This window comes from Crocodylus siamensis, chromosome 7, assembly GCF_052110815.1.
Source record: "Crocodylus siamensis isolate JL-2025a chromosome 7, ASM5211081v1, whole genome shotgun sequence".
NCBI classification, from domain to species: Eukaryota; Metazoa; Chordata; order Crocodylia; family Crocodylidae; genus Crocodylus; species Crocodylus siamensis.
Window position 1 is genome coordinate 6,534,789 of NC_143401.1, and position 17,552 is coordinate 6,552,340.

Below are 17,552 nucleotides of genomic sequence, written 5' to 3' on the forward strand. Positions count from 1 at the left end.
AGTAGGAACCTGACAAATGTCAAGCCCTTACTGCAATAATATCACACACGCATGCTGAAAGAATCACATATGCGCACAGACCCTAACTTCTCAAGAAGGAGAAATGTATTCCTCTATCATTCCTGGAAACAGCCAGTATTTTAACTGAAGCTCTCTCAAAGTAACCCAGCCTCAGGCAGATCTCACGGCATGCAAGGTTTCAGCCCACATGGTGTAAGTCTGGTTCCATTAGATAACCCAGTATTCAACTGCTTATAGTGGAAAGGACTGAGAGGCCCTAGATACACGATCAGGCTTGTCTCCATAAATTAGAGGAGAAGAGAAGATACCAGTGCTCCGAGGACAGATTTTATTTGAGGTCCAATTATGTTCTGTCCTAGATTTCAAGGGATGCCTGTAAAGCAAAAGTCACTACAGCCGATCAGCCTCTTTCTAGACTGAAGTTTGCTGGGAAATTATTCTTGACTCTCTAGCATTGATAAACTACTTGTATTTTCCCCAAGGTGAATTATCTCTAAAAGAATGATAAACGTTTGCAAGATAGGCTGGAATGGGATTGTGAAAGGTGTCTGACGTCTGGAGTAATTTATCCGGCAGTTACTATAGTAACCAACCACAATTTTTACTCAAATCACAATGCATAGCTCAGAGGCCAGCTATAGTCATTTTCTATAAATTTGGTCCCTTAAGTTGTGTTCTGCAATATGGATTGTCATGGCTTTTGACATGCAAAAGGTGGTAGAGCTGCGAGTTAGCTACAGAAGTCAGTGTTAGCCACATTTTACAGTTTCTAAGCCAGCCTAAGTGATTAGCCCAAGGTCAGCATCTGGCAGCACTGGGATGATGATGCAGAGGGATTGTATCTATATCCTCTGCTTAGCACACTACGTGCTCTCTCTGCTGGTTTGCAGTCAGCGCATTTATAGAGGTTGTTTCAGGTACTTGGCAACATCATTCCCAAATGCTCCTGCTCTCGCAATGCCTTCCATGCACAAAGCTGTTTTCCTCATGCAGACTTTTCCCCTAGCCTTACGAAGTGAAAGTCTTGTTGCAAGGTCTGCATCTGTTACCTCCACCTACCATAAACAGCAGCAGCTAGGGCCTAGCTTGTTCCCTCTTCCCATCCCACCAGGAGCTCACTCTCTATTGTTCAGTGATGACTGCGAACTGCTGTGGCACTTATTCTAAAATAACTCTTGCTTCCAGTAGGGCAATCTGCAATAGATAAGAGTAAAGCTTAAAAAGAGAGGTTTGTTCATGCAAGTCCCCACTGCTGTGACCGAGGCATTAAACTGACTTCATTCTGCTCGGTGCTCAGTTGGCCAGGCAAACTAGGCAATTCTGTGTTGTTTTAACCTTTGCCATACAGGAAACCGATATCTCTCTCCCCTTCCAGTTTAACTCTGTAGCTTCTGACAACTGCTGACAACATAGAAGCAGCGAGGAAAATGTGCACTAGGCTATGTCAGTAATTTTAAGCTGATGTTTCAAAAATTAAGAAGCAGGATCAAGCCATGGAGAATTAAAAGGAGTACCAATATAAGCATCCCCGTCCTGCCTCCCCTTTTCCCCACCCACCAGGCCACACTTCCTCTTTCCGCTTTGCGGATGTTATACTTAAAAGCAGCTTCAGTTGAATTCTTGTGTGACATTAAAGACGGCAATGTATCGCAGGGCTTCCAAAAACTGCTCTGAACTCATGGCAGGCAGCAGGAAGTGCATCTGCTATTCAATTCTCTGTAAAGAGCTGCTGACGTCAGCCTCAAACAGAAGAGGCAACTCAGCAGGCCTTTGCTGTGCCTCATCATACAGGCACGTAGCATCCAAGAGGCTGTTCACGGGAACCAGAGCCGAATTCACTCTTCATCCCATGAAACTATTACAGGGAGCTAGTTAATAGGAGGACTCTACACACTCCTGCTGTGTGAGAAAGGGAGTTTAACTGTTATTCCAGCATGAAAAAAAAAAACAACCCCCCCAAAAAGTCAAGAAAGCCTACCTGCTTGTTAAGTCAGCGGCACTACCAAGACCAAGGATGCTGGTGTCAATAAGGCAGGCAACCTGGTAGTCAGACAAGCTGAGGTGGAGTCAGAGTGGCAAGGAACAGAGTAAGAGGAAACCGGATTTCATCTTCACCTAAAGGAAAAAGGTGCTTGCTGGCTTCCCTCCTTTGTGTCACTAAAAACTATCCCCTTGCCCTTCTGGTTCCACCCAGGCTGTTTTACCATCTTGCTTTTTCACCTTCCTACTAGGGCACCTTCCGACTAGGGCACCCCTGATCTAGCTTTCACCAGGGTCTTCCCATCTCCTTCCACAGTGAAGCATACAGTTTCTATAACTAATTGTAGAGTTGTGTGCAGTTATTCTGTCTTGCATCAAAACCTGTTCTAGGGAAATCCTTCTAGGGAAGTGACCTGCAACTTGTTTGCTACGGTCCAGCTTTGGCAGCGCTGTATATATACAATGGCTCACTGTTTTCTCCTTCCGGTCCTTATGTACTGGCACATTTGGATTGCAAATGCTGCAGGGTATGCTTAAAAACCACACTTTTTTTGAAACACACTGATACAGTAAAACTATTAGCAAGTTTGGGGAGGGGAGCAGGGAGGAGAATAGTAGCAGGCTTGATACATCCATCTGCCCAAGTAGCATGGCCACCAATGCAAGGAGATAAATCCGATGCACAGGATTCCAAAAATTAAATTCAGGTTTAAATGACAGAAGGACAAACACAGCATCTTTCAGAATAGGCGTTGCAAGGAAAGTGCAGCTTCTAGCCACTAGTAACAGGGCTCCTTATTTGTGTAGTGCATTGAATCAGTTACTTACAGATGCTTAAAACATGTGCTAACCCTCCCAAGAGAGGGGTGAGAATGACTGTACCAACAGCAAGCAAAATACTCAGAATGGAGAACTGAGACCAGCTCTGGAAACAATCTATGCTATGTTAGAAAGGAACAATAATGCAGAGGTAAGGTTTTGCATCTAGCTGGCAATGAGTCATACAGGAGGGGCAGGATTTCAAATGGAACTGAGGGTAGAGTCCTCACAAGACAAAGGAGAGGGGTACTCAGACAAACCAGGAGGAGGAGGACGATGATGACAGGGGCAACCTTAAGCTGATGAGTGGACACAGCAGAGCTGGAGAAGGGTCATCGCTGGGGAGCTCCCCCCGAGAAGGAACCTGCCATTCTGCCATCAGTGATACTGGATCCAAGGAGCCTGTGGGAAAGACGGGACTGGAAGAATAGAGGGGAGGAGTTTGGGAGAGGGAAGAGAGTCAAATACAACATCTACACGTCGTCAAAGTTCAGAGCCAGAAACACACCGAAGCCCCCATGTTAATTCAGCGGTAGTTGAGTACCAGGCATCTACCAAAGTGCCACCGCTGGCAAGCAGCTCACAGAGGGAGTAGTTCAAAAAGCAGCTTGGCGTGGTATTGTTATCCAGAATTCAAGACATCCCTCCTGATATCACACCACAATTTTATCATGACCCTGACAGTCTACCCGTAGTCCAAGTTCGTGTAGCTTTTGCATCCGTTATCTCTGCTGGAGAGTGTCAAGTCTGCTTGTGATAACCATATTATACAACTGTGTTAAAGCAAAACCATGTCCTTAGAAGGCCCTCAGCTTGAATACGAGTAGTCTCTTTCTATGGAAGCATCCTGGCAGCCTAGAAAGAAGACAGGCAGCTTTCGAGTAAGACTTCTTCCTTCACACGACAGCAGATCATAGCTCATTTGGGACAATATAAGCACTACCATGTTGCTTTGAGTGTAACCAGATTATGGATATGGTGCCTTCCAGCCCCCAACAACTATGAATCCTCAGAAACAGGGTGTTTTTAAATGGCTGACTTACACCTGCAAAGCACTTCCTGTACAAGATGCCATTCTGGCCAGAGGAGAACAGCTCCATAACCCCCAAATCAGTGGGCCAGGAAAAGCAAAGTAGAGCCTACTCTTAATGATTTGCATTATACTTGCAGTACACCACTGTACTACTGTGGTCTCATATCACTGTTACAAGCACGAGATCAGAGCCTTCATGTTACCGGAAGCCCATAATACAGGTGGCACTTTTGATCCCCAAGGTCCGCTGGCAGAAGGGGACCATACTTTATTATAACTCCAGGGCATTTATTCTTTTCCCACCTGCCTCGACTGAAGTAACTGTGATTAAACAGAGCAATCTTCTTTTGGACAGCAAGTCATACTTAGCTGTGCATCTTCTTCCTTCCTGCATCAGAGCTCTTGCTCAACTTCCTGCAAAATAAATAACTTGCAACCACCACCCATCATGCTTATTAGCGCGAGATGGTTTTTGCTGCTAGAGCTGCTCCCACAGTTTCGTCAGGCTGTCCTTCTAGTGCCAGGGACTTGAACACTGGGAGTCATGCAGACCTCCTTGCTTAGTCTTAAGGAAACTAAACAGCAGCCTTTGAAAAGCACATCTGCTATCAGACTTCGATTAAGCTAGGAAAGCCCTGTGCTCTCATCCCTGCAGACTTCAGCTATTGCAAGAAGGCACAAGGGAGGTGCTTATAATTGCTCCAGCAGCTGTTTGGCAGAAGGCTCTAGAGAACAGCTATTCCCAGAGAGCTTAACTTATCTGAATGAGAGTGTGGGATGAAGGAAGGGGACCTAAATCACATTGAATGGTACTCACCAACTTAAACTGGCAAGCCATTTACTTCACACTCAGTGGCTGGAAACTAGTGTAGCTGGCAGGCTAGACTCTTTGCAAGGGACGATTGTGAACAAGGCCTTCAAGTCACTGCCATCACGTCACGCAGACCTGCCCCAAGAAGGGTTAAGCAATGAGGAAGAAGTCGTAGCTACAATAGCATTCCTACTACTGTGGTCAGAAGAAGCCAGACAGCTGACATTCCTCCCGCACATGCAGAAGAGGCCATTATACACATCTCTTGGGTAGTTTCCTTTTAGTGAATGCAGTGAAGGAAGATATGGCTGGACACCAGCTGACCCCAACAGGTACAGTGACTTCACTCAGCTCTTCCTCGCAAGCTCAACTGTTGAGCTGTCAAACCCGCTACATAGAAACGGAGTGAGGTCATCAGGAACAGCACACAGAAATGGAAGTGTGGGTGGCATCTGAGCAGTCCCCAGCCATGTGTGTCACACTAGCTTTCAAAAGACACTACAACCTAGAGCAGCATGAGATTGCCAGAAGCTAGTAAAGAGAGATAAAAAGCAAAGAGCTAAGAAGTCAGCTGGTGCAGTGTTGGACAGATTTGCCATGGTTATCTGGCTAGAAACAGGTCCTGCTCTCCCTCACCTCCAAGCCTTGACCATCTTTCTTCCTGGCTTCCAGCTCCACATGTAATATAGTTTTACATAGAAAACCTTAAAAGTAAAGCCAGCTGGAGGAAAAAAAGAGCATAAAATGCTCCTGAGGACCATTTTCAACGTACAGGCAGTGACTACCTAGTCTAATGAGGATGCTGAATGATTGCTCTTTTGCAGAAAAGTGTGTCATTTCCAGCTGGAATTGCTCAAGTTACAGAACAGTGCCTCAGACACAGAAATATGGCTGCCAGGAACTAGACCATCTCTTGCTGCCCCAGAGCCTCATGTTCTGAGCAAAAGCTTTCTAAGTGCATCAGAATGTCAGGGTACAAGCTGCTCCATGTACCAGCACACGTATTCATGTAACGGGAGTAGGCTTGCATGTCATTAGCAGCAGGAAATCACTGGGTGTACATCAGACCAGTTAACTCTTTAACACCAAGATTATTACAAGGAGAAAGCTCCTTAAAAAGGGACTGAAGTGGCAGATGGTTTTTCATTTGTGGAAGTCTCCTTGGAGAGATTTAGGGGCACGTATCCATAAAGAAGTTCTTTACGCTGCACAAGTGTTTCATAGTTTCAGGGGTTGGAAGGGACCTGAGCAGATCATGGAGTCCAACCCCCTGCCATGGCAGGAAAGAGTACTGGGGTCAAATGACTCCAGCAAGGTGTACATCTAGCCAATGAATCACTGTGTTAGAGGCCTATTTTCAATGCCAAGGAAGAGGAAGTTTGCAACTGCCTTCAGAGGTGCTAGATCTTTGGCTAGTTTCTGCAAGCAAAGCCCAGGTCTTAATGGCTGCAACTGGAAAGACAGAGCACTCCATGCCTCAAGGCTACAATAATTGCAATTAAAAAGATGTTAATGGAAATGTAACCTACCTGATCTTGTAAGCAAGTTAGTACTGACTACTTGGGTATCTCTGTGTACACTGCTGACCACAACAGTCACAAAGTGCGTTTGTGAGGAACTGCAGAAACTCCATCTGTAGCTTCCCCAGAGCCGAAGCACTCTCTCATTAGATCTGAGAACAGATCTCTTGCAGAAATAACCTACTAGTCAGTCCCACAGAACACAGGCCCACTCTTCATGACTAATTTCTTTAGTTTTTAGAACAAGGGTATTCTTGGGTCACATGACTGATTATTCAGTGTTACAAGCCATTTGCCATTTTTGGTAATAATCCTCAGCTGTGGAATTGCCATTTCCTGTATATTAATACATACTGGAATTGCTGCATTCCAGATATTTATAAAGCAGGATAAGGAGTCACACTGAATCCACGCTTCGCCGGAAGACTCCTCCAATGGGATTCCTCGTGTATAGTGATGTGGAGAAATTAACAGCTTATATTGCTCAAAATGGGTTTTTATAAGAGATGAGTATAGCCATAGCGCATAGTCGTTACCTGATAGCCAATACATACATCCAGGAATTAGCTCTCCAGTTGCCATGTTCAGCCTACACGGCTGTGAAAGACCCAACCGCCACGATGCTAGAAACACGTGCGGGTCACAGAAACACAAGGCATGGTTTGGCATTCTTCGACATCACATTTTCAGCATGAATACACAGGGAGCATTTAAGAAGTTAAAGATCCAACTTCAGCCCAAAGTCCTACCCCTGCCTGCCCCGCCACTCGTTCCATCCAGGTCTCCAAGCACTCTTCAGAGACGCCTTGCGCAACAAGTAAAACGAAACTCCCAATAAATTAATTAAAATAATCACTGGACCACGCTCCTTGGACCACGTCTGTATTGCGTAAGTCCCACTTTTCAGTTAAAAAAAAAAAACCTGGATAAGGAAGTAGGTTGGGTTTACAAGAGCTAGCAGAAATCCTCTGACATTGAACACAATAATCAGCAGCAATTTCAATGTCAAGACCAGCAGAGAAGATCCTATTGGGAGGGGGGAGGGGGGAGTCTTGTCCTTTGACAGCTCTAAGCCTCCTTTCAAAACCTTCAGTACTATCAGGCTCCTAAAACATAACCCAATGCTCACGCTACACCTCCGGTGCAAGGTTTTACTTCACGGAGGGGGTAGGCCCTTCGCAATGTCACACAGCACCGGCTTCTGAAGCCCTGCCCCTTTTTTTAGGATGGTTTGATGCTAAAAAGAGGATTTTCAGCATAAAACCAAAGTCCCATGCCAGGCTGATCTGCAAAGCCCTCTTCCTTCAGGTTTCATCGGGAGGTCTGATGGGTGTGGAAAGAGGATTTTTAGCTTACTTTTCTGCTCAAAACAGGAGGGATTTAAGCAGCTTCGCGATAAGCAGAAACAGCCCGAGAGGGCATCAACCCCCCCCAACGATCGACTATTTTGTTACCCTGGGGCCGCTCGAGCCCAGCGTGTCTCCCCCGGCCAGCCTGACGTTTCTCAGCCCCGGAGCGGGCTGCGGGACTAGAGGAACTTGGAAAAAAAATGTATTTTTCTTTAAAAGGAGAAAAATGTGGGAATGAACCTGCGGGTTTCCCCTCACCGGGGGGAAGGGGCTGGCAGAGGGGGGGTCCTGGCCCCGCAAAAAGGCCCCCCGGGGCCGCCCCCGCACACGCGGGTGGGGGGGTTCCTTCCGCGCCCCACGGGCCGGGCGCGGACACGCGTGGCCCGGTACCTTTGGCCTGGCAGTCGGCGCAGTACTTGTTCTCGTCCTCGCCCAGCAGGCTGCCCAGCACGGCCTGGTAGCGCTCCACGTCGCGCACCGACTTGCCCGTCATGGCCCGGCCGCGCTCGCGCGTGGACGCCCCGGCGCTGCCCGGCACGGCACGGCCCGCCGCTTCCTGCTTCCGGCCGCGGGGCGGGGCGCCGCCAGGCCACGCCCCCGCCATTGATCCGCCGCCGCGGCCAATCAGGGGAGAGGGGGCGGGGAGAGGGCGGGATGTGTCTGCGGGAAGGGATGAATGGGGCGGGTCACGTGGGGAAGGGGAGGGGGAGGGGGAGGGGGAGGGGTGGGATGGACAAGGCGAGGCGAGGCGAGGCGGGGGAAGAAGGGATGGAGGAATGGCTGGCTGGCTGGCGAGAAGAGGGGACAGAAGGAATGGGCAAGGCAAGGGATGGATGGATAGCTGACGAAAGAGGGATGGAGAGCATGGGCAGGCAGGCAGCCATGCAGCTTCCTGGAGGAGCCACGACACTGCCCCTCATTCTTCGTAGGGGTGCTGGCCTAATGGTTAGAGCACTGAGGCAGCAGGGGCCTGGGCTAGGGCAGAGGCTGGGAGACCGATTACCGAAAGCAGAGGGAAAGCTGGGGGCAGAGTCCACAGCGCAGACCGGGGTGAGGCCCCGGGCTCAGCAGCGCAGCGCCAGTCTGGGGGGCTGGTTCACAGGGCGAGGTCTGAGGACGGAGTGGAACCAGAGTCGGGAGCCAGGAAGCATATCTGCAGGGAAATCCAAAGCTGAAGTCCAGAAATAAGCCAACAGTGTGGGTCAGGAAGCAGGAGTCCCAGAGTGCAGGAGCCAGGAGATTTGCAGCAGAACTGCCCCTAAACTGGGGCTGGGTTTGGTAGCGGAGGCCTACTGCCAGGGTGGCTGCTGAGGTACTTGGCCCAGGGGGCCTGCCTCATCCATCCCTGACATCCCTCTTGGCCTCACTAATACTTGGCCCTGAATCCTTAGTCTCTAACTCAGACATAAGCACAGAGCCAGGTTCCCATGTGCAGGCCTTTGGGGCTCGTGTTCCACCCACCTCCCCAGCAGAAGGGCTCTGCTGCACCTTGTGACATGGAGGCAGAGCAAAGAGCAGGGACAAGAAATTAGGTGTTTTTTGGAGAAAAAGCTGCTTATTGAGACACATCTATAGTCTTCTCACTGCACCAGCAACTGAGCAGCTGTAGTGTGAACCCAGCACCCTGCGGTCATGTCAAGGGCACCAATATTTAGCCGCATGCCTTTGCCTAAATACATCCCCTGAAGAGTATTTCTTGCAGAGAAGGAAGATTAATGCCCCTGAAAGTGGAAATGCAATGTGGGAACACAAGAACAACACCAGCACAAATTCTCTGCATTGCTGCAGCTTGGCCACTCACACAAATGGCCAGCAGCACTTGAGAGATATCAAATGGGGAAAAAATGTCCTAGTTTAAACCCAAGGTAAAAATAAGCAGTGAGAAAAAGGGTAGCTGAGGGTTTTCTTTTTAGTAAAAATGTGTGTGTTATAAACACAAGCTTTCCAAATCCTGGAGGTCTCAATGTGAGGTGCTAAGTGGAGTAATTAAAAAAAAATGCACTACACAAGAAGTAGCAAGTAAAAGAGCAACAGTGTCAAAAAGAAAAAAAAAACTTTGCAGCAGTAGGTGACATGACTGAAATGATCTAATGCTTCCAAAAGTGACACTGATCCCAAATCCTTACGTGTGCATAGTAATACGGATGAAATTCTGGTCACAAAAATTAAATATTGCAACGGCAATAATAAACTTTACAGGAGCCAAACTTAGGTGCCGTGGAAACGAGATGTTCCTAAGCTTAAAGCCAAGAGAAAGATCTCTCATTTTTGGTTTCGACAAAATACTACACCCCAAGTTGGTATCTTTGTCTGAATGTAAGCATTTCCCTGCAGTGTTTGGAATTCACGAGTTACTTTTTGTAGTACAGGAGTAGACCCGACTGGCAACTAATTGAGTGAAACCCTTGCCTATTCCCTTATCCCAGCTGAAATGCAAAAGGTTGGCAACAATAAGAACAAAAAGCAGCTTAAATGTTTTCCTTGCTCCCCCGGGTCATTTATTTCAGTTACCGCTCATTTACGCATTGGGCTGGAAGGGACCCCAGAGGTGATTTAGTCCATCTTTGACTCTGGATGAAGCCCCCAGTATGCACTGACTTGCAGGGGGAACTGGACCTGTGACTGCTCTCCATGCTTTTGAAAGCCCTTGCCTTGAACGTGAATACCTTTGAGAGTCTTGCTTGCTTGGAACTATCATAATTGGTAGACGTAATCCTGCAAAAAACATTGGCTTCCCAAGGTATGAACCCCAGTGTAAATAAAAACTTTGGAGAGATACTGAAGAGTCAATTGGAGAACAGATTCTCAGCTGCTGCAAGCAGGCCACAGATTTACACCAGGCAAGAATCTCATCCTTCTTTCCGTGACATCAGTTTGTGTTGATGTACATCCACCGACGGCCATGAACTTCCTCCTAATTTACCTTGATGCAAAGTGATCCAGGGACAGGACTTTTTGGGAGACGAGCTAACGCAACTCAGAATATCCATGAATTAACTTGCTCTAGGCTTGAAGCGCTTTGTTGCCCTCCTTATCCCCCATGGGAAAGTGATGAGGAGGAAAAAATCCCTAGGACGAATCTCTGAATTTCCCACAATCATACTGAAAACATTTCATGATCTGAGATAGGTGGCTGCTGGGCTGGGACTACCAAAATCCTCTCCGAGAGCATGGCTATGCTAGAGGACACAGTGAGCACTTGATTTCATTTGTTCCTTCAGCTTCTTGGAGCAGCAAGGGGCTTGACAGGAGTTGGTGAGTTGTTCCACTGAACTCCAGCGGGTTTCACAGGCGGACTTAAGTCTGGGCTGCACGGGGGCGCGGAGGCATTCCTTGGCCATAAACGGGCTCTATTCTGTTATAGAAACTTCTTTATAAATGAAGCAAACTCTCTGCAAAGTGCATACATGACACTCATGGTTCAATGCACAGGTCTTTGGTTTCTCTGTTACTCTACCTGCTTGCCTGGGGACACGACTATCCCTCATTGCCGTGCTGAGCAACTAGCCTCACAAATATTTATCCTCACACACCCTGTATATTAGTATAAATGGGGATCTGAGGCAGAGAGAGACTAAGTGACTTGCCCATGGTAACACGAGGAGTCTGTGGCAGAGCCCTGAAAGGATCCATTAGTCTCGTGCTTTTCTCACGCAGCCGTCCACCTTGATTCAGATGCTCTGGAGGAATAAGCAGCTAAAAGATGATCCCCTGCTATCCCTGCCGCTCAGAGTGAATAATTCATTGGAAACTCAGCTAGGAGTCCAGGGTGACTGGCAGATAACTTCAGGGCAGACTCTACCTCTTGCTCCATCCACATCTCTTGCCTGGGCTATCAGCAAGCCCCCTAAGGCACAGCAGATGCTGCTCTGAGGGTCCAGTTTGGATGCAGACAGTGCTATGCGGAGGCTTGCAAAGGGAAACGCTAGCTGGAAACTGCCTTGTTGCACACAGCGGGAGGCTTTGGCTGAAAGCAGATAAGCTGAGATGTAACAGAGGCGTAATCTCTCGCTGCATGACGGGATGGTTTCTCCTTCTCCCAGGCAGGGCAAGGGCAGAGTGGGGCTGACCCTTGCAGCTGATTATCAGGAGAAAGCCAGCGCGGTTCCTCTGCTCTCTGCTGCCCTCTGCCACTCTCCCCCTCTGCCTCTGCGCAGATCCGTCCTCGCCTGGTCCTGCTTTCTGAACAGCTGGATTCAGAGCTAACTTAGATTGGCAGCTTTCCAGCAGTGCTGGGATTCAGGGCTGCAGGCTCTCTTCTGCCCCGTCGGCTGGGAGCCAAGGAGATGCCCAAACCTGGCTGACGGCTGTGGCAGGGGGCTGGCACTTGGCTTTATGTATGTACACCCTGCTGTACATAAAGCCAAGAGGCACTGCTTGGCTTTATTAGCTGGTCTAATCAAAGATGTCATCTCCAGACCAAGAGTCCTAGAGTTTTGCGTTTCTGCTTGGCTTTATGTGCATCTTGCTGTAAAGAAATCACTAGGACGAATCTCTGACTTGCCCACACACATACTGAAAACCTTTCATGATCTGAGATGGGTGTTTGTTGGATTGGGAATGCCAAAAATCCCCCGAGAGCATGATCAGTTATGCTAGAGGACACAGCGGGCACTTGTACACGTGACGCCAGTAACACGTACATGTGATGAAAATGTCACGTTGAGTTTAATTTCTTGCAGTTTGTATGCCAAACCCTGCTTGCTTCCTTCCTGCCCCCCGCTCCTCCTCTTTCCTCTTTTGTTCATCTCCTCGCCTCTTGTATCCTGGCTTGAGCCATTTGAGGCAGAGTACATCCCTCCACCCAGCATTTATTCAGCAGCCATCACACTGGGCCCCTTGGGTTGGGAACCCTGGGCATCGTTCTCATACAAATCTAAGCTAGGAAATAACAGTCATTGTTTATCAGATCCCCCCAGCACCTGCAGGCCTCAGCTGAGCCATTGTGCTAGGTGCTGTACAGACCACTGTGGGAGACAGCTTGGAAAAAATGTACACGTGTAATAATTAATTATAGAAGGGGGAGAGGTGCTTGGACTTGACCTAGCCGCAGTATAGTCACATCTGCGAGGCTCTCAGCAAGGCTAATTAGTGTGCAGTGCCGGACAAACATTGCTATGCTGCTTCTGGCATGGGGGCCAGTGCTGAGGCTGGCAACCTATAGTCTGCGGGCCGAAGAGATTGTAACCAGACAGAGGTGGGACTCAGCAGGGATCTGGTGGCAGAAGGAATTGGTAGCAATCAGTGGCATTGATGGCAATGGAAATGCTCGTGGCCAGGTCACCCTGCAGAAAGGTTGCTGCCCCCAGAGCTAACGTATTCAGAGCCAGGGTGGGCACTTCTGCATGGCACTGCCCAGCACGGTGCAGACATAGCCCCACGTTCCCAGAGGGGCAGGTGCCGAAGGCTGCAATCCAGCCCCAGGGTGGTTCCACGCTGGAGGGAGGTGAAAGAGGCCACCCTGTCAGAGGAAGGGTGCTCGTGGTCCAGGGAAGGGATGTACAGTATATGTGACAAACTCGTAACATGCTGCCTCATGGTCAGAGCTGGAGACAGGTTACGTGCTGGGTGAAAAGGGTCAGTTTTAATGTCATCAGGGGTTGGTTCACGTGTCAGCCAAAGCAGCAATGAGCCCGGCTGATATCGAGGCTGCAGCAGTCATGAGTGGAGCCCTGAAAATCATGAGATTGCTTCACCTTCACATTGGATCTGCCTCTCTGCTTCCCCCTTTCAGAGCCTTTAAGCCACGCTGGCATCTGGGATCTAGCTTTTCTTGGCAGCCCTAGTGATACGTTTCCAGGTGATATGTTTCCTTTGCTTAGAAAATGAAAGGAAAGATCCCCAGGGCTCCAGGAGCTGAGGCCTCATGAAGGACACCACAGAACTTGGGATGGAAGCTGACACCCACTGAGTTTTCCTGCATGGAGACCCAAGGCTTTCAGCCTTGACAGACCATTGTTTTTACCCCCTGGTGGTAGGCTCCCGGTCTCTGGGCACGACAGGGTGAAGCAGAGCACAAGGGCAGCTCTGGGCAGCTCAGCCTGATAACAACCCCTATGGTACCGTGTAGGGTCTGTGACCCGTGCATCCTCCTCCTTCCTGCAGAAATCAGGCCTGTCCCTCCCTCCATTAAGGCTTGGTGTGTATGAGCGCTGGGTGAATTCTTAGTTTCAATTCTCCCCTGCTTTTACCAACCTCACCCGGAATCCAGTGAGCAGTTTTGTCCTCCTCGTCTGGCAGCCTCCCCATGACAGAGGCCTCTGCTACTTTAGTGCCCGCAATGTTCCCCTTCTGCCTGGCTCGGTCTAGCCAGGCAACAGCTCGATGCATCTGGTAGATGGGCCAAAGATGCAGAATTTGGCTCTGCCATGGGTTCAGAGGCAGTGCAAATTAAAGGTGAGATCTGGACTAGGGGCTGGGTTTGGAGGAGATGTTGTAGAAGCCTCCTGAGACAGCAGCTGCAGTGATGGCAATGCCTCTCTACGCACTGGCGTCTCACTTGGAGCAGTGACCTGCAGTTCTTATGTCGTGTCAGCCGCAAAGGAAGCAGGAGCAAGCAGAAAGGCCCTTCCCGGTGTTAGATCCAAGCCACAACAGAATCCAAAGGAGAGGAACGTCGAGGCATTTGGGTCTAAGCATCGCTGCAATTATAAAAATAAATTAATCCTCTGACTAATGTCTTGCTAGGGCTGGATTTGTACTGAGTGGATTTCTCGGGGCCTCGGGGTTACACTGCATCTCGAATGCAGAGCCTCTAGCCCCCCAGCCCGGGGGTCAGCACTGACCCATGGAGGGGAACCCCCACCTTGCTGGCTCATATGTATTGCAGCACCCCACGGTACCAGGCTATGGTTGACATTGAAAATTATTGTTTAATTTCATGTCTCAGGCCAAATCAGTTCTGAATTCTATCGATGGAGCAGAGCTCAATTGTTCAAGTCTGTATGGGGCTACCACCAGCAAGTATCTGTCGCCCAGACTTCAGCCTGGGGCTTCAGATAGTCCCACATGCAAGGCAGGCATCCTGCGCAAGCCCTAAGTCTGGAGGCCTTGGAGTTCAGATGCTGCCTAGCCTCGCTTGCCCCCAGCCAAAAGGCTGAAAGCGCAAGCTAGAGGGAAAGCTTAAGAGCAATCCCCCATTGCCGTAAATACGGTAGCCGAGATCCTCGCATCTGGAGGCTTTAGTAGACTTTCGCAGGGGTCAGCCTGCCTGCAGTGCTTCACTTTCAACTGCACCAAGTCATTCAAGGCCAAGAAGAAGGGGATCTCCCCTGCTGGGTAAGTAAAACCACCTCCACCCATAGGTTCATAGATTGTAAAGCTGGAAGGGATCTCAGCAGATCATCGGGTCCAGCTCCCTGCACCAAGCAGGTAAGACAACTGGGGTCAAGCCACCTCAGGGTGGCTAGGGTTGGCACTGAGAAAATGAGGGGGCAGAGCACTCCCCCCCAAGTTCTCTACCCCCAGGTATTTGGTGCGGGGGCAGGACTGGCCATAAACCCCCTACGTCAGAGGACAGCTCCCTTTAGACGAGGCAGGCTGAAATGACACTGCCATGCATGTGACCCCCACACAACACCACAAAAGCCCCCTGCCGCCACATTGCTGCCGATATCCGAGCTCCTCGGCTTGGATAAAATTGCTCAGCAGGCCGTAAGCTGCCTTCCCCTGCCCCACTCCCTCCCCCCCGGCACAGGTACTTTCCTTAGAGGCCTCGCGCTCGAGGGCCAAATGCAGCCCAGCCTGCCGAGCTTGCCTGGTGTAAAGTCATCACTGGGATCTTGCAGCATCCAGCACAGCACCCTTAGCCCTGAGCGTGCTCTGTGCTCGGCTGCTTTTTCGGGTTAGTGTCTCTCCTCCGTTGCAGGCTAGACTCCTTCCTGCAGCTTGGGCTGCCTGAAATAACTTTCCCTTCACCTGAGCCATGAACCGTAGCTGGCCAGCCCTGGTCTTATGGGACGGAGGGAGTGAAGGGGCCTCACAGCCAATCCCTCTGCCCTCACCTACTGAGCCGCTCCATATTCATGAGCCTGCCCCACCTTCTCCCCTCCTCCAGGCTGCAGCTGGAGTCTGCCCAGCTGTTGGAGCCGGGGCTGGTGCATTTGAAGGCTGCCTGGCTGTTCCTGGAGCTTTAGCTCGCAGAAAGGAGCAGGGACCGCACATTGCTTCAGAGGCAGCCAGAAGTCCTGACCATGGCCGGTGCCCGGGGTAGCCTGACGCTCTGCCTCATCTTCCAAGCCGTCTGCCTGTGCCTGGCCCAGATTGTAAGTGTGCTCCTTTGTCTCCTTGCACACCCGGGTTGGGATGATGCGGGGAGGGGGGCGAGGCAAAGGGCCCCTTTCTGCATAGTCTCTCCCCTATTTGAAGGGCTCTCGAACCCCTGGCCACAGGGATCAGCTTTCGGACTCAGCACCTAACCCAGGAGAACCCACCTGGCCCCTCCAATACCATACTTAGCTGGGATCCCCCATCTTCGCTGGCTCCATCTGATAGGGGGCTTTTGAGCTGAAATACCTAGTCCTCCCGGGGGGGTGGGGTTGACAGGTTTTCATCCAGCAAGGAGGGTCTCACCTTTCATCACCTTGGGGAAGTGCCTTAGAGGGGCACTTCTGTATTGTATCTGGGTGCCAAGCTCCATCAGGCATGCAGGAGAAGGGCTGTGGCCAGGCCCGGGCTTGACCTCAGGGCTTTGCAGAGGGACCAAAGGCCTGTGTGGGTCCAGGGATCTTTGCAGAGAGGCCTAAGGTGAATACAGCCCATGGCAGGATGATTTCAGGGGACTCTTCACCTCCCTGGAGGAACTTGTGCAGCCAGAAGCATTGCAACAGCAGAGGAAAATGTGGTCCTGGAGGTGTTTTAGAGAGTCGTGGATCAAAGTCAGTACTGGTAGGATGGGGTATGCCCCCTACTCCCTGCCCCAGTCTGAGTGCTTTATTCCAGCCAGGGCTTTAACCCTCTGAATTGAACAACAGTCCTCCAATGGGGGCACCAGCACAAATCAACTGCAGTTAAAAAGCGTGGAAGGATGAATTTTAAAAGAAATTTCCCCAGCCGCAAGCGGAGCAGAAGATGGAAGAGCCGAGAGGAGGGCAGCCTGGCCAGAGCCCTGCTCACTTGCATGGAGGCACTTTGGGGCTACCCAGAGGTTTGCAGGTCCCTGGACCCACTGCGAGAACCTGGCTTGAGTGGACATCAGTGAGCGGGGCAGGGAGCTCTCCAAACAAAGAAGCATTGGGAACTCATTTGTGTGGGACAAAGGTGCCTATTCATGGGGCCCTTCCAGGAAAACTTGACCTCTTCCCTGCTGGGAGGCTGGTGTTTTATTTATAAGGTTTGTCTGGGTTTTTTGCTAACAAATCTGCACAACCAAATGTCCTCTGTGCTTTCAAATCAGTGAGCCCTGAGAAGTAGAAAATACATTTCCAAGCCATCGATGACCCTCTCCCATGCACCCAGTTCATCTGCTTTTACTTCCAAGGATCCCTGGACTGCCATTTAGGTTCTTAGAAACTCTTTCCTTCTCCTGGCCCCGTAGGCAAGCAGGGTTGTGGACCAGGCTGTATTTGCAAAGATCGCTTGGCTTGAGCTAAATAGCCAGGGATGTTGCTGAAAGGGCGTTGTAAGCAGGGGCTGGCACGACTGAGCTGTCTAGGAGAGTGCTAGGATGAGATCTGCAATGTTGACCAAGGGATTTGGACCCTCAGTTCCCATTAAAATAATTGCAGTTGGGCCTCTAAATCCATCTCAGTGGGTTTGGGACTCTTGGGCTCACTTTTAACCCTAGATCAGGCAGAGCTGAGTGGCAAAAAGGGAGCTTGCTTTGAATCTTGTTCTTAAGGTGGGGGATGTTTTTTGGAGATTCAGGGTTGGGGGGGAAGGGGGTCCAATTCTGATCTCACTTATGGGTCTTTAATTTCACTGCTTTCCATACTCCTGATTTTCATGGGTGCATCTGAGAGCAGAGTCAGACCCTGGGAATTACTATACAGAGAAGGGGAAAACACAGCCCCTGGTCAGAA

The 17,552-nt window shown here is 50.0% G+C and overlaps 2 protein-coding genes across 3 annotated transcripts in view; one reads left to right on the top strand and one right to left on the bottom strand.

Moving 5' to 3' along the window:
- The window catches only part of SMAP2 (small ArfGAP2), a 32,770-nt gene extending 24,657 nt beyond the window's left edge, over window positions 1–8,113 (bottom strand). Inside the window, exons 1-2 of one of the 2 annotated variants that reach the window (XM_090057943.1) lie at window positions 3,081–3,213; window positions 2,000–2,136 (exon numbers count right to left, since the gene is read on the bottom strand). Coding sequence is in view for 1 of the 2 variants with exons in the window: in XM_090057942.1 (XP_089914068.1) it covers window positions 7,924–8,026 (103 nt within the window). In the remaining variant the exon portion in view is untranslated. Of the gene's footprint in view, window positions 1–1,999; window positions 2,137–3,080; window positions 3,214–7,923 lie in introns of those variants that run through there. The other variant, XM_090057942.1, reaches the window with a different exon arrangement.
- Window positions 8,114–15,598: 7,485 nt separating this feature from the next.
- Window positions 15,599–17,552, top strand: part of COL9A2 (collagen type IX alpha 2 chain) — a 39,165-nt gene continuing 37,211 nt past the window's right edge. Inside the window, exon 1 of the mRNA XM_090057939.1 lies at window positions 15,599–15,797. Coding sequence (XP_089914065.1) covers window positions 15,726–15,797 — 72 coding nt within the window. The 5' untranslated portion in view covers window positions 15,599–15,725. The remainder of the gene's footprint in view (window positions 15,798–17,552) is intronic.